At 36.3% G+C, this 15197-nt stretch overlaps 1 protein-coding gene across 6 annotated transcripts in view; it reads left to right on the top strand.

The window, feature by feature from the left end:
• Positions 1–15197, top strand: part of Ntng1 (netrin G1) — a 359418-nt gene that overhangs the window by 289862 nt on the left and 54359 nt on the right. For 2 of the 6 annotated variants that reach the window (XM_051165764.1, XM_051165761.1), the window contains exon 5: positions 7052–7117. The exons of 3 other annotated variants lie outside the window; for them this stretch is intronic. In XM_051165764.1, the coding sequence (XP_051021721.1) occupies positions 7052–7117 (66 nt within the window). Of the gene's footprint in view, positions 1–7051; positions 7118–9607; positions 9668–15197 lie in introns of all 6 variants that reach the window. One more of the 6 variants, XM_051165763.1, reaches the window with a different exon arrangement.

Raw genomic sequence — 15197 nt, 5'->3', positions numbered from 1 at the left:
GAGTTGCATTAATCATGGTAAACAATACATTACAAAGAGTATAATTAGGGTGGCAAGAGCTGTCCTAATGTTTAATAGTCTTGTGGGGGTGGTTATTATTTCTTACAAAGGCAGATGACAAATGAGTCAGATGTGAAAGGTAAATCCTCCAGAGAATGAAATATGACATAAAGAAAGTCTGTTTAAGAAAAAAAAAACACTTGGAGTTTTTAAATAAACAAAAGAAAAATAGGGATATGGATTGTTTGCAATCCTCACTACAGATTATTCTCCTAAATAACTTTCACTGACTGATGTGATGGTATACAAAGCACACAACAGTGATGGAACTGTTCAACATTCTCCTTCCCCCATGCCCTAATTATTAAATTTGAAACAACAATCTACTTAAGGGAAATATCTCGTTTTCCTGTTTTCTCTTATAATGAGCATTGCCTTCATCATGGAGTTAAAAATTCATCTCTAATTTGATTTAATTGGCAGGACTATTAAACAAGGGAAATGCTACCTGCAGGGATCCATCAGCCTGTTGAGAAAGCCCAGAGATGTTTTCATACTTGAGAACATTTGATGCCAGTTGGAGATATTGTAAAAGTGGTTTTCCATACAGTATCCAAATATTTTTGTGCAGTGCTGATTTGTTGTAGAAACTTAAATGGTGAGAAGGAAAAATAACAAGGTTAATCACTTACCCACCCAAGGGTTATTAATAATCATGTTCAATCTATTTGGAGAGCTGCAGTGTCTGTTTGATTTTCCCCCTTTGTTTTAATACTTCTAAATCCCCCAAATAAAAGTTACATTGAATTGCCCTTTAACTAATTAGATTTTATATAATGAAGGAAAAATCATCAGGCTAGTGTAGCAACATGGCAAATTGCATGGTGTGCTACATTAATTTTGAACTGTTTGCTGATGTTCTAGAAAGCAAGCTAAGGTCTCAGGTGCAATGCCTTTTGGGACTATTTTATCATGTACCCCGTATCTCATCACAGATCCATTTCATATTTGTGTAACTAGCATTTCATATTCATGAAACCTTTGTTGTTATCCTAAAATTGAATGAACATTAGGACATAGCTGCCTTATTCCCGAGGGGGTGGGGAAGAATCTCCCGCTTAAGAGAAAAAAAAATTGAGAGGCTTACCAGTCTTTACAGACAACAAGTGCTCATCTTGAGCAAATTGACTTTTTTAGGCTTTAACCTTTACCTAGTTAATTTTAGAATGTCAATCTACTTTTTAAGTGTGAGCTAAAATCTCTACTTTGCTAGTTGTCTTTGTAAGATAGGTTGTTTTTCTAGATGGAAAATACATTAAGGTTCCTACAATGAACCCTCAGACACACTGCTGTGAACCTCTACCCTGCAGTAGCCCTTTCTAGGGTGTGTCAATTCAAGTCTTCTTGGGGTACCAATGAGTAACCAACCTACTGACCATTCCAATTCCTGGGAAAAGTTATACAGAGAACTGTTCTCTGAATTTTAGGGCCATGTACCCCAGATTTGTACAGAATTCTCTTTTACAAGTGGCAAATTTGAGGCTCAGAGTGGCCATGTAACTTTCCCAATGTACTATGAGCTGAAGTGCCTATGTGTCTTCATAGCATTAAATGAAGTACAGGAGATTACACAAAGGAAAAAAAGCTGTATTCATTGACTCCTGCCAAGACTCTTTATACGTAGTTAAGAAACCCCTTGTTTCCTGAGTTGACCCATTCTATTCAGAGAATCACAGATTTTGGAGAAATATAGAAGCCATTTTGCTAGCAATTTATTGTGTTGTCAAAAAAACTTATAAGTACGGTAATTGAGAAAAAAATCATCACTCATTACCCTATCAAAGCATGTGGTTCCTCTACCTTAAAACAGCCCCCTGATATACTAAGCATAGAGGAAATACACATATTTTGGATTATTATATAACACAAAGCAGCATGTGCGCTATGATAGTTGCAAAAGATGCTTACACATACCATTTGGGAATAAATAGTTAACTGTGTCATTCCAAGGATAGACCTCCTACTATGACTTTAAACTCACCTCTCTCATCAGCTTAATGATGATGCACTTCTCAAAAGTAGGCTGGGATGTGAAGATGGCAAGAATACTTCGAATGGAATTTCTCCTGAAGAGCATTAGGATCTTCTATAGACCCCTTCGAGCTACATCAATAGTGCTATTTCAAGATTGCCCAAGGAACACTCACAATGATTATATAAATATAAAAGACTCAATACTGTTTTCACCCAGTTTTTACTCCATAGTCTCTTGCACCTGTTTTTAAGGAAGGTTCACTGGCATCTTTCCAGTACAAGCGTATGTCATTGTGGCCTTTTAGAACCAAATTATGAAAGTGACATTAGTGCTTTAATGGATTTGAAGAACAACTCTTCGAACTTCATCTTACGCATGAAAGCGGAGGTAACATTCCAGATATTGTCTAGTTTCCAATGCCTACCTTAAGTTTTCCACCATGGCTTAAGAAATAGCCTCGTGGTTATTTAAAACACCATAGTATGAGATAGTATGTGATGAATATTCTAGGGAAAAAAAATCAGTATATTTTCTCCTTGGTGGGAAAGAATAGTCTGTTTATTCAGTCCTTAAAGACTGTCCACAAATGAAACTAGCTTTCTATTTCTGCTTAGTGAATGCCATCTGATGGAATATTCTAAGACAATCTTACCTTCAAAGCTTGCTTATATAAATCAAAAGTCTTTAGTCTCTGCTTCAAGATTGCTTTTCAGCTTGATTCACCATGGTGCAGAAACTATATGGTCAGTTCATAGCGATTCTAACATGGTTCTTTTCAATTTACGGTGCAGAAACCTTTCCTTGGAGCACAAAGGAGAAAAAAGAATGTTTTTCCAGATTCTCATTTTTGTAATGTGGATCTCAATTTTTCTAATTCATGAAAATGAATTTCAAGTGTTAGGAATTGTTTTATTGTTTTTCATAAGATTTTTTTAACAAAAGCAATGGAGAGAAACTACATATTTGAATCCTATGCTAAGCTACCGTCTTTCCAAACAGAAATGTGGAAATTACCATCCCTATATTGTGAAAGGTTGAAATATGATGTTATCACAGTTTCATTCTAAACAGTAGAACTTACTGATACAGTCTTGGACCCACCTATTCCCTAGAGCAAGCTCCATCTCAAAGCGCTCTATAGGGGTCAGAGTCACTTGCTTCGAGAAAAATTAAGACTGAAAAAAAGTAAGAAGCCCACTCTTCTCCTTACTTTGAACCTGGAGGAATAGTTACACTGTATTATTTGACCTCCAAAGCCACAGTAAACACAAGTAGAAAAGACACTCACTGCAATACAGTTTTACCATATTTTCCATTTTACCAATGAGAAAACTTAGGCTTAGAGAATGTAAGAAAGTGCAGCAATTTGAGTTCTGGTCTGAGCTCTGTTCATGTGTGCTATATTTTAAATATAGTTCCCCTAAATAGGTATTTTCTAGGATCTTAATAGACAAAATTTGAATTCTAAAATAACATTAGGATAATTGTAAACTATGGATATTGCATATATTAACATATTACTTATTTTTAAGGATAGATTTGTGGCATATACCTTATGTTCTCTTTATCATGGATATAGGCAGTCTATGATGTCCAGTTAAGAAGATAACAAGACACCAGTCTATTTTCCCTTTTAAGCCAGTGTCACAGAAGACCATTCCTAAGTGTTTGACTGTCTGCAAGTGGTGATCCCTTCCCAGCGGTGCCCTTTCAGCTCCGATGAAGGATGAAGAAGTAACCATGGTAGTGAAAAGGCCCACAACCAAAACATGTAACCGACAAAGCATTCCCTATCACAGAGGGAGCTCTAAAGGGCAACTGTGTCATCTCAATAGGCTGTGTGCTTCAGAAACTTCACTGGAATCTGGGTAAGGCACAAGGGAACAACAGGAGTGACAGAACTTGTCAGCTGAAAGAAATTTTGGAGATCACTTGTCCAGTATCTTTGTCTTAAAAGCATAAGGAAACTGAAGTTCAGAGAAATTAACAGCCAGGCATCTCCTAAGTGGTACATCTGAGACCAGTTTCCTCATTATGACTCTCAGGGGCCATTTGCCTCATAACAAAACACCACTAAGAGACTTAGAGATTCTCCTAGCTAATTGGGGAATAAAATGAAATCAATACATTTGCAGCAGTCTTCCCAATATAATTAAGCTCTTTTGATATAGTCTAAGAGTGCCCTATCTGCACTCCACATCTGCTTGTAACAAGTAGCCCAGTGGCTGAGGAGTCTCAGTGGTTTCACTCCATTTGGATTTCATAAGACGGAACAGGTTTCAATTATGCTATCTGTATACTTTCCAATGTTCATAATTTACCTCAGGGAATTAAGTATTTGTTTCTATATATTGAATATTTAACTTAATTCCAGAGTCTTAAGATGAGCAAAATAATGAGAGAGTAATATGATAATTTTATTGTTTTCTAAGTTGGCCTTGTAAATATGAAACAAAATATTTTTTAACTCAAGGGGAGATACCAAGTTTAAAGCAAACTCGTATTTGGCCAAATATCTAAGCCTATATGAATAGACAAGTAGCCAGATGTGGGGTTTGGAAACAACAGATGCTAATACCCACTTCCCAGGGTGTTTTCACTCCCTAAAAAACGTAGCACATATTATTTGCTCTATTGAAAGATGAGTTAAGTGCTTGTTTATTGTTCAGGAATATTAGCAACACCACATAACAAGAATTACTATGAAAACTTATATTCTTAGACAAAAACAAGAGTTTCCCCTCACCAAGAAACTAACATAGTGAGACAATACAGAGGAAAACAATATTCTATGTAAGGAACACATAATAACTAGGACCCACCTAGAGGATCCCATGCAGGACAGCTAAATGGTGTACACTATATTTTAAGTTCTAGAAAGATCAATAAACCTGGAATATCAAATTGCCAGAAAAAAAATAAAAAATAAAAAAGGACCTACCCTAAAATATAATGATAGGTGTTTAATATATTGGATTAGGGAATAAAATTTAATTCATGGAGTTAATTACTAAAATTTATTTATGAAATGTTATAAAATTGCTTAAAAGCCTTTTATTATGTATAAATGGACTTCCACTTCATGGCCCGTATCTGGCCTAGAACTGAGTGTGCAATCCAAGCTGAGATTTAACTCATGAGAATTTTGAGCTCATCACCTCCCAAGTGCTCAGATTAGAAGACTGCACCACCATATCTCGCAACATTGATTAAAATATATTAATAGAATAATAAATTATATGGTTGTATTTATTTCATTAGAATAAAGTCATTAAATGCTTAACATTACAGTTATCAAACATACCCTAACTTAGGACCTTTATTTGCCTCTCACTAAACTAATACTATCTTAATATGGTGCTAACAATATATGTAACAAAAATCAAGCTAATTAATTTAAATATTTTTAAATAAACAAATTTGGCCTAATTCTTTCAAAATGTAAATGAGCAACTTCTCAAAGATGATCTTCAAAAAACAATTAGACTTATTCCACTAGTCAGTACTTTCACACTGTCGTAATGGTAAGATGAAAACTCAACATCCTGTGAATCACCCATATATTTAGCAGTGTGTTGCCAAGTATTTGTTTATTTAACAATACCCAGACACAAATGCAGAAAAATATGATCTTTTTGTTCTACTCATAAATTTTTATAGCTGTAGCAATATTAATATTAAGCTTTTCTTTGCTTGTGCATTTACATGTATGAAAGCAAAGGAGAACTGGGTAGTGGTACCAATGGTTTTGTGAGATTAGCTTTTCCAAAAAGTTATTCAAAGTAATATGAAAGTTCCATGCCTTGTAAGAACTTCATTGGCTATAATCTAATGGTGGAGGAAACAATCTAGTAATACCTGTTTACAGTAGCCCAGCCACTTGATATCAATTTCTCAATTATCAGATAGTTAGTGAAGGTCCAACAAAGGCTTTGTCCTTCTTTGAAGAAATGCAATCTAATCAGAGAGATGAAAAGTAGACCTATGAAATTATAATTATCAATACTAAAACTCATGCCAGTCCACATTACCAACAAGAAATCAAGAGCATCTGCAGTAATGCACTGAGGCAGGCCAGAGTCTTAGCTACCCCAAGGAACGGATGATCACAGACACATGAGAGCTGTGTGTCGGAGCTAGCTTTAATGAATGAGATTGAAATCCATGGTCTTTGCACTTTACAAAGCTACCAGATTCCGAACATTGGGTCTTAAACATGGAGGGTTTCTTGCCTTCTGTAATACATTGGGCTTTGTAGTTAGAACAGAATTAATGGTAATAAATAAAACCATGCCCTTGATTACTTCTGGTTTATAACAAGTAACTTTAGAAATGCATTTCAAGGCAAAAACATAACGAAAATATATTCATACATACAAGGGTTAGATGCTATTGGAAGACCCTTGGGCTACTCTCTAACAAGAACCACCAGTAACCCCTCTTTCCTTCTCTGAGAAATTGCATCCATAAAAACAGCAAATAGATCCACTTCCTGTCAGAGATAATGGCTCACACTTAAAACATACCACAGAGAATCTCTCATGAAAGACTAATGCAACCAGCTCATATCTGTAAATATAAATTGGATAGAATGGAACCTTCAAGTGAGAAATTATTTCTTTAGTGTTATCGTCTCTCTTCAGGCACCAGCTTTATATATCAGTTTGGATTGCTCAAGTCCCTATCTGGCTATTTGTGTAAGGGCACTCTACTTGTTTCCAAAATGAAGGCAAAGCTTCGTTAAAGAAGCAGCTATACAAATAATGTCCATTCAATGTTTTGGGAGTCATCAATTGCTTGTTCTTGTTTGGTGTGGAAGTCATGTTCTATTTAAGTGCATCATAGAAAAGTTAAAAAACAGGTGTGTGGTTGGTATATATGTATATATATATGTGTGTATATATATACATATATATATATATATATATATATATATATATATATAATTTTTGTTGTTTAGACCAAATGACATCATAGCTAAAAATAACATTCCCTGGTTTTTCTCGATGCACGCAGCTCCTCCAAAGTTTAATAGGATATGGCCGAATATTTCTTCCCTTGAGGTTTCTAACCCAAAACAAGGTAGGAGCGTCTAAAATTCCTACTGATATAAAATTCCCATGTTTGGGGAAAAATCCTATATACCATCTTAACCCTACATTACTGTGGTTGCCTTGTCTTTGAACAAATCATAATTTGAATCTTTATTTTTTTTCTAATATGAAGATTGACCCAGAAATATTGGAGTAAAAGAGGACTGGGAGAAAAATAGGAGGGAACTGAATTTATATGTCTTGAACAAATTTACATTTAGAGAGTCCCAAGAGAAGCCTAGAGTTTAGTTGTCATCAGAGCATGGAAGTAAATTTTAAAAATTTGTGGAACCACAAGCTCCTTCCTTCCCTTTTACTTTTCTTAAATAAATTCTCTGGTTCCACCATTGTTCTGAGGGTCGGGGTGAATAGATGAGGGTGGCACTGAAACTCCCAGCAGACCTGTATGCCTTTACTATTGCTCCATATTGACTTGCAAAACTTTGGGGTCTGCCCCCCACCCCCACCCTTGCTCCATTCTCTCCCTCTTCCCTTCTCCTCCCTTCCACCTCTCCCTTTCTCTACTTCTGCCTCTGCCTCTCTCTCTCCCCTCTCCCTCTGCCCTCTTCCCCTTCCACCTCTCCCTGCTTCTGCCTCTGCCTTCCTTTTCTCCTCTTTTCACACATCTACATTGATGCATGTTCACACATTCTAATACATTTTCTTATTGGGATTATTCCTTCATCCCCTTTACCAATGACCAGTCATTTTTACCAGCTTAAAAAAAATACCTGGTCTGTTCTGAGAACAGTAATTATTTTGTGATTGCTAGTGTCATAAGAAGGAAGGAAAGAAGGAAAGAAAGAAGGAAGGAAGGAAGAAGGAAGGAAAGAAAAGCAGAGGGAGAAAGAGGGGGAAGCATGAAAGTGGGAGAGGAAACTGACATGGGAAGATATAAAATTGCTAAATGGATGACGACCTCCTGCAGCTGCAAGGTAATGTTAGATTTGCACTGATATCTCGCCTATACATACATGGGTTTGTATAGAAATAGGAACTTATCTCAGTAGAAAAGCAGTGTTCTTTTGCCTTCTTTCTCCAAAAATAAAACATTCATCACTGAAATCTGCCTTCCTTAGTTATAGACAGGATGTTCCTTTTGAACCCTAATGAATACAGATGGAGGAGGAAATGAACAAAAGGAGGAACCAGGAAATAGCTACTAAGCAAAACAAAATATATTAGCAATTTGTTGAGGAGTCAAATTGGAAGGGCTGCATTTTCAGTCCACTCTCTGAGTGATGAAATCGAGACTGTCCTAGATACATATATTACTAGCAAATAGAATTACCTTAATCATCTGCTCTAAATGGATTTCTTCAGGTTTCTGGGTATATATGTGGAGGAAGAAATACAGATCAAGCTCATCCTTGCTAATGCAATTCTCTGAGGAATGGGGGGAGGTTTAGCAGTTTTGTTCCTTGGCAAGTTCACTGAGGGTATCTTTGAAATGGCACACAGTACATCCCACTAAAGTACAACAGATATACAAGAAAAGACCTAAGGCTTAATTCTTCTCCACAGTGACTTTGGAGCTGAATAAGATTATACTTTGTTCAAATCCTGAAATGGACTCATTTGGTTATTTTCTATGCTTTCGGTGTCATGGGAAAAATGAGTTCAGAACCACCATTAGGGAAGGCCAATTGCACATTTTTTAGAATATGGGTAAAGAGGTCAAATTAAATCTACTAAAAATGTAACAGCTGGATTGAGTGCTTAAACTCAAAACACTAATGAAAGGTATACTGTCTAGCACAGGCCAGTTCTGTAGATCCATAATTCATCTTGCCAACATCTGCAAAGACCTTCCCAGACTCTATTTTAATTTTGTTACTTATACAAGCAACTCATCATGAATAATTGGGAAAGAGATGCCAAGATAGCTTAGAAAAACAACACTGTCCTTAACAAAGGACAGCAGTACAGAAGCAATGCACACTGAGAAAAGAAACACAAGTTTTAGAGGCACCCATGTTCAAGGTGACTCTGAATCCAATACTGCTGAATGATTGACCATGTGACTCTGTGATGTCTAGTCAGTTCAACAACAACAACAAATGGTCTGGCTGGTTCATAAATAAACACTTGTGATGACACAGGCAGAGTGGTGTGGTAAACTGAGGCACTGATATTGCTTGTCACCTCAACAACGCAACAGCTACTTGTGAAGTGGGACAAACAGGGATCCTAACACCCATGTTTTGATGAGGATAAGCTTTGGTCACAGGACTCTTGATTTTATTTCTATTTCTTCTTACATCTAAAAAGAAAGCCCTAGTACTAATGACAGTGTTGAACCATTTTCAGCCAAATAGAAGCCTTCCTTTGTAACTGCAACAGATTTCCAGGAAGAACAGATATGAATAATCTCTTCATTTAGGGCTCCACAAAGTGGGTTGGTAATAAGGTATTAATTACAGTTTGAACGTTTCACTGTTGTCTCTAATTTGCTGTTCATTTTTTTAAACCTATGCAGTTGCTCCCAAATTAGCTTTGTCAACAGTTTCTTCTGTTCAAGTTGCAAACCACAAGCGAGGTAGGAATTCTTGGATTCATACAGTGATCCCATGGTGTTATGTGTTGTGAGACATTGCACTGTATGAATCTGGAATATCTGTGAAGTGTACCCATCAGCTTATTGGTGAGGCATGTTGACTGATACCAGGCAATGCATCAACGAGTAGCGAGAATGTTATGTATGTGAAAATTGGCTTCACTCAGAAACTCAGCTGCAAGTAAAGATGCCACAAGATTTGTTTTCTGAAAAACTAATGTATGAGTAGGAATTATGACAGTTAGGTTCTCAGGTACACCATGGATTTGAGAACACTAACATTTAGGCTCCTTTCTATTGAAAATAAGAAAAGTCACTGGCAGTGAATCTCAAGGATACATTTTATGAAGCCAGAAGGGCAGGCTCTTTATATGGTGCCCATTTCACTTTGAAACAAAGGAAGTGTCTTAGAGTTATAATTCCAAACATGTTTTTTGAATAAATGTGAAAACTATCCCTGAAGATGTGTTCTGGATTAAGTATTGATCATGTTCTGATGTAACAGCCCTGTCACTTTACATTAAAATGGGCAGTAGCTCATCTGTGACTCATGAATGGCCCAATTCAGCTAGCATCTGTCATTCACAAAATGAAGATTTTTCAGGAAACATGAAGACCAGTTTTTATTTCTTCACCAATTTCCTTTAAATGTCCTCTGTCACAGGTGTGTCTTGTTTTTCCGTTCATCACTGTTGGGCTTATGTCTTCCTCCTCATTTCTTATTTTATTTTCCATGAGACACCTCTTGAGAAAATATGAACTTGGTTTAGTCTTCTTGGTGAAACATCAGAAGAGCTTTCTTCTTGCTTAATGAATTTAGCTGTTTTCAAGATTGCAGTCAGTGCTGAATTTATATTTGAAGCATGTAGAGAAAAAGAGAAAGTTGGGCAGGAGATGGAAAATGGAAGATGATAGTATTTAAACTATGTCTTGTTGCTGCATGGTGTACTTTGAATTAAGGAATATTGAGGATACTCTTTGGAGGGAATTCCATCTGGGCTGTGAAATTGGAGAAAGAAGGGGGAATAAACATTCTGTGAGTTTAGAGGATCAGAAGTTGATCTGGGCTCATTATTCATGTGACACCAGTCCCTATAGCTTTGGTAAGAAGCTTCTCCACCCATGATATGCAAATCTATGGAACTGATTCAAAGAGATGAAGGAGAAAGGAGACAGAAGGAACTAATGCCATTTTATTCACTTTTATGCCCAATATACAAAAGGCCTCTTGACATAAGGCCAACCCCATGTCCTCTAGTTTCTTGAGTCAGAACACTAATTAGTTGCAAACACATTTCAGAAGCAGGAAGAAGCCAGCTAACAAAGGAGACTTATCAATAAAAAATATACAGAAGATGCTCAGTAGCTCCATGAGGAGTCAAGAGAGCAGAGTGGAGTGAATGAAAAAAAAAAAAAAAGGAGAGAATTCTAGAGATTCTCCATTCTCATCTTGGGAAAGATCTCAGAGGAAATGCCACATCATAAATTCAATGACGGGAAAAGAATTCCCACAATTTGTATTCCTTTCTAAAATGGCTTTTCCAAACCCTTTCTGTGTGAATGACTGAAATAAATTTTCATCAGCTTTGAATTTGAATAGGCTTTCTTTGCTTGGAAAAATCTTTTTGACACCTACAGTGTATATTGTTGTAGTCAAGACTGATGTAATAATATAAGTGCAAACAAAAGGGGGACAATAGGAAAAAAGACATAGAAGAGAAATTAAATTGTCTCTTCTTCCTCATATTATTTTTCTTCAATTGTTGTTTTCTCCAACCTTTTGGTTTCCTGTGATTCCTATATGTTGAGGTCTTTCACAGCTAGTTTCAGTCAGAAGAAACTTTGTGAAAATTCTGAAAGGAGCATGGACTTTGGTTGCCATGGAAAGCCAATTAAGGAATAAATTAAAGAGCCAACCATGATCTCTTTCACCCTCTAAAGCATCTCTAGAGCCTGCCTCACATTTAGCTGGCCACTAATAAGTACCTCATTATCATGAGCACTTTGCATGATGGAACATATGTCACATATATTATAGATTTAGACATAGTTGTAAATGTAAATATCTTCCAAGTAGATCACTAGTCCATGGCTGAAGACATATTTGATGGTTGCACATTGGGGTTTTCTACTATTTCTAAGGCTGGTAATGCTTCAAATTCTCCTACAGTGTGCAGGAAAGCCCAACCCAACAAAGTATTTGGCTCTAAATGTCAATCATACTCATGCATGACATGACCTCTTTCATTTTACCACCATTTTCCATAAGGTGCCTGGTACAGGAGAATCTTGATGATTTTGTTGCCTGTGCTTGCTTTGTCACATCATGTACTCATGTATGTGTGCTTTAGAGACTTCAGCGCTGTTTACAGATGTATTAACACATACCTGTTATATACTACAATGTGATTTTAAATGTGAAAATATAAAGGCACAGCAATTTGCAGAAACCTGTTTTTTCTCTTCCTAAACTGGTCTATACATAGATGAATTCACTCAGGTAATATAATGACCAACTCAATTGTATCTTATTGTGTGGTGCTGTTTTTCTAAACTGTATAATGTGTAGGACATGGACAGACTCTCTTGGTATTTGAGTGGTAGAAGAATAAATTTAAACATAATTTTCCTCTGTGTCTTTCTCTGTCTCCCAAAGGAGAATGCTTTAGGATCATTATTCATTCATTTATTTTCTCATTCAATAGAATTTCTGAGTGATTAGCATATGTCAGGCTTTAAGTTCTATGGGATAGCTGGGAACAAAGCAGGCCTGGTCGTTTACTCTGAATATATAGCAGGACTTCTTAAAATGCAATTTTCAGACATTACTAATGCTAATAAAACATTAAAATGGCTAAGGTATTAGAAGATTGGTGTGTTTAAGTAGAGGGGGTATTCTTTCAGATAAAATGCTCTAAGAATTTTTCTTGACCTGGAACTTGACTCAGAAAGTGGGGAAAGAAGTACTGAACAGTGTTTGAAGAGATATTTGGACTGGAATACAACCAACCTAGTTGACCGACAATATAGTCACTGAGATGAGCTTGTTGTGTTTCAAGAACAATAAGGAGGGGTCCGGCAACAAGTGAGGAAGAGAGTGGAAAGAGTCCAGAAGAAATCAAGGGCTGGTAAACTTAAGAATCAGTGAACTTCCTAACATGAATGAGATGGGAAGCCATTAGGGCTGTGAAGAGTGAGGTATCTAGGTCTAATATGAGTTTTTATTGGATCATTTCCACTGCAAGGAAAAACACCTTAGAGATGATGACATTAACGCGGGTGAAGGGTAATGTTATCTGTAGCTAAGGATGAGATACTGGAGATGGTAAGAACAGGTCAGCTTTGCTACAAATATAAAGGCATAATCAGGTGGACTGATTCATTGGTTGGTTGTGGCTGAGAAAAGAAGAGATGTCAAAGACAACACTGGGATTGCATTCCAAGCAGTGGAAAAGATAGAATTGTTATTTCTTATAATGTAGCCACCTGTGGAGCAGCAGGGTTAGTTAGGGACCCCAACATCTCAGTTTCAAATATCTTAAAGTTAGGGTGTTATTTAAATATACTAGTGGAGGTGGTGAGAAAGCTGAAAGTGCAAGACATGCATCTGAATGGAGCCTTACTAACTAGGGAGTTGGTTCAGGTTGGAAAATAGTATTTTGGAATGCTCTACAAACAGATGGTCTTAAAGTCTGCATATAGATGGCTTTTTAAACTCTTCAGAATATCAAGTGTGAATCTAAAGAACACAAAGGTCTAAGAGCCAAACTCTGAAACATATAAAGTGTGAAGACAAAAAGCAAATGTATAATATAGGAATCAAAACAGAGAGCGTGGATGAGCTTCATTGTCGAGTGGTGATCAGGTGACTCTTTGGGGAGGGTAACCCAGAGGACTCAAGTGTTGTGTCTGAGAATAGGCTTCAAATGAGGTTTGTTTCAAAATAGTTGGGAGCTATATTCCCACCTGAGTGTGGCTGTTAACATTTCACCATGGTGAGGTAGATGATTGAATTTAATCATGAACAGTTTTTCCCACAAGACTGAGTGGAGTTAACAGGGTAGTGGAAATTATAGAAGAAAGTGAGGGTAAAAGAAAGCACCATAGACTCTATGTTCACAAGAAGAGAAGATGTGGCTGCTCAGTGAAGTGAAGAACTAAAGAATCCATCAGTTAATATCATACCTTGGGACTTTTAATATGACAGTACAACTTAAATTGTATCACTAAGGATCATTCATGGACTCAGTGCTTAAGTTCAAAACTAGATAGTAAGAGATGGTAAATTAATCGCCTGAAAAAAATAATAAGACAGTATAATAATTATGTATGAATTATCTCCATTTGTATAATGTTATTAAACTTTATCATAAAAATGCTTCCAAGTAAATTAAAACAATACACAAAAATTAACTAGACTCAACTGTTACACAACTTAATGAACTTATATACAGTTATAATTGATATGTAAAGTATTTTAATCTACATATTCTTCTAATGCCTTCCAATTAAGTTTCATATTCTTTTTTAACTTTATATTCTCAAATATATTATTGCCAGAGAAGACAGCTTTGCCAAGGTCTCGGAAACATTCCAGAAAAATCTTTTAAAAAGTCAAGCTTACTTCCAAGAACACCTTTGATTTTTGATATCCACTTACCTTTGGAAATATGTTTATAATCACACATGTGTAGCAGCATATGCTTTCTTAAATAACTATTATAAATTCTCCTTTCAAATTGATAATTTGATTTTCAAACAGGACCCACAAATAGTGTCATCACAGAAATGAAGGCATTGTGGGCTGGGTGACTTGTTTTCCAAAGTAACTCAATTCAAGCTTGCAACTTGAATGCTGCTATTTATTGGTAGTATTGCTATTGACGTGGCTTACTTAGTTTATTGATGACTTACTTAGTTGGTTTTCATCCTTTCACTCTCATGCTCCAGTTCCAAAGCCTCTTGATCCTTTCCTTCTACTTGGTCCTTCCCTGTTGTCATCCAAAGCCCTACTCCCTGCACATCTACATAACTAATCTCCAGGAAAGAAAGTCACGTGGCTTCCACATTCCTGCCTTGTTCTTGCTTCTCTTTTAAGCAACTAGATCCAAGAAGTTGCTGACAGTGTATGACTCTTTATTACTTTTCACCATCCCCTCTGCTTCCAGACAAACTGGATTTCTCTTCATCAGGATCTTGATGTTATTTTCAGTGTCTATTGCAGTAACTAGATCTCTGATCAATGAATCCACACTGTTCTTATAAATGGAGACTTCGTAAATATAGCATGTAATGGCATATTTATATGTATATATCATCTACCCTTATTTTATCTTAATTTATATACACATGTTTACTCTGATACTGATGTTAAATTTCCAAATGAAGATTTATGTAAGCTAAAAAGAGTGAGAACCTGTAATAGCTCTGAGGCTGTTTCAATAAAATACTGAAGGAATGAAAGAATGATTGAAGACATGAGTTCAAATAGTGACTTTGCTTGGCTTCCTTT

This window comes from Acomys russatus, chromosome 23 (genome assembly GCF_903995435.1).
Source record: "Acomys russatus chromosome 23, mAcoRus1.1, whole genome shotgun sequence".
Lineage (NCBI taxonomy): Eukaryota > Metazoa > Chordata > Mammalia > Rodentia > Muridae > Acomys > Acomys russatus.
This window is presented reverse-complemented; position numbering and strand designations above follow the sequence as displayed.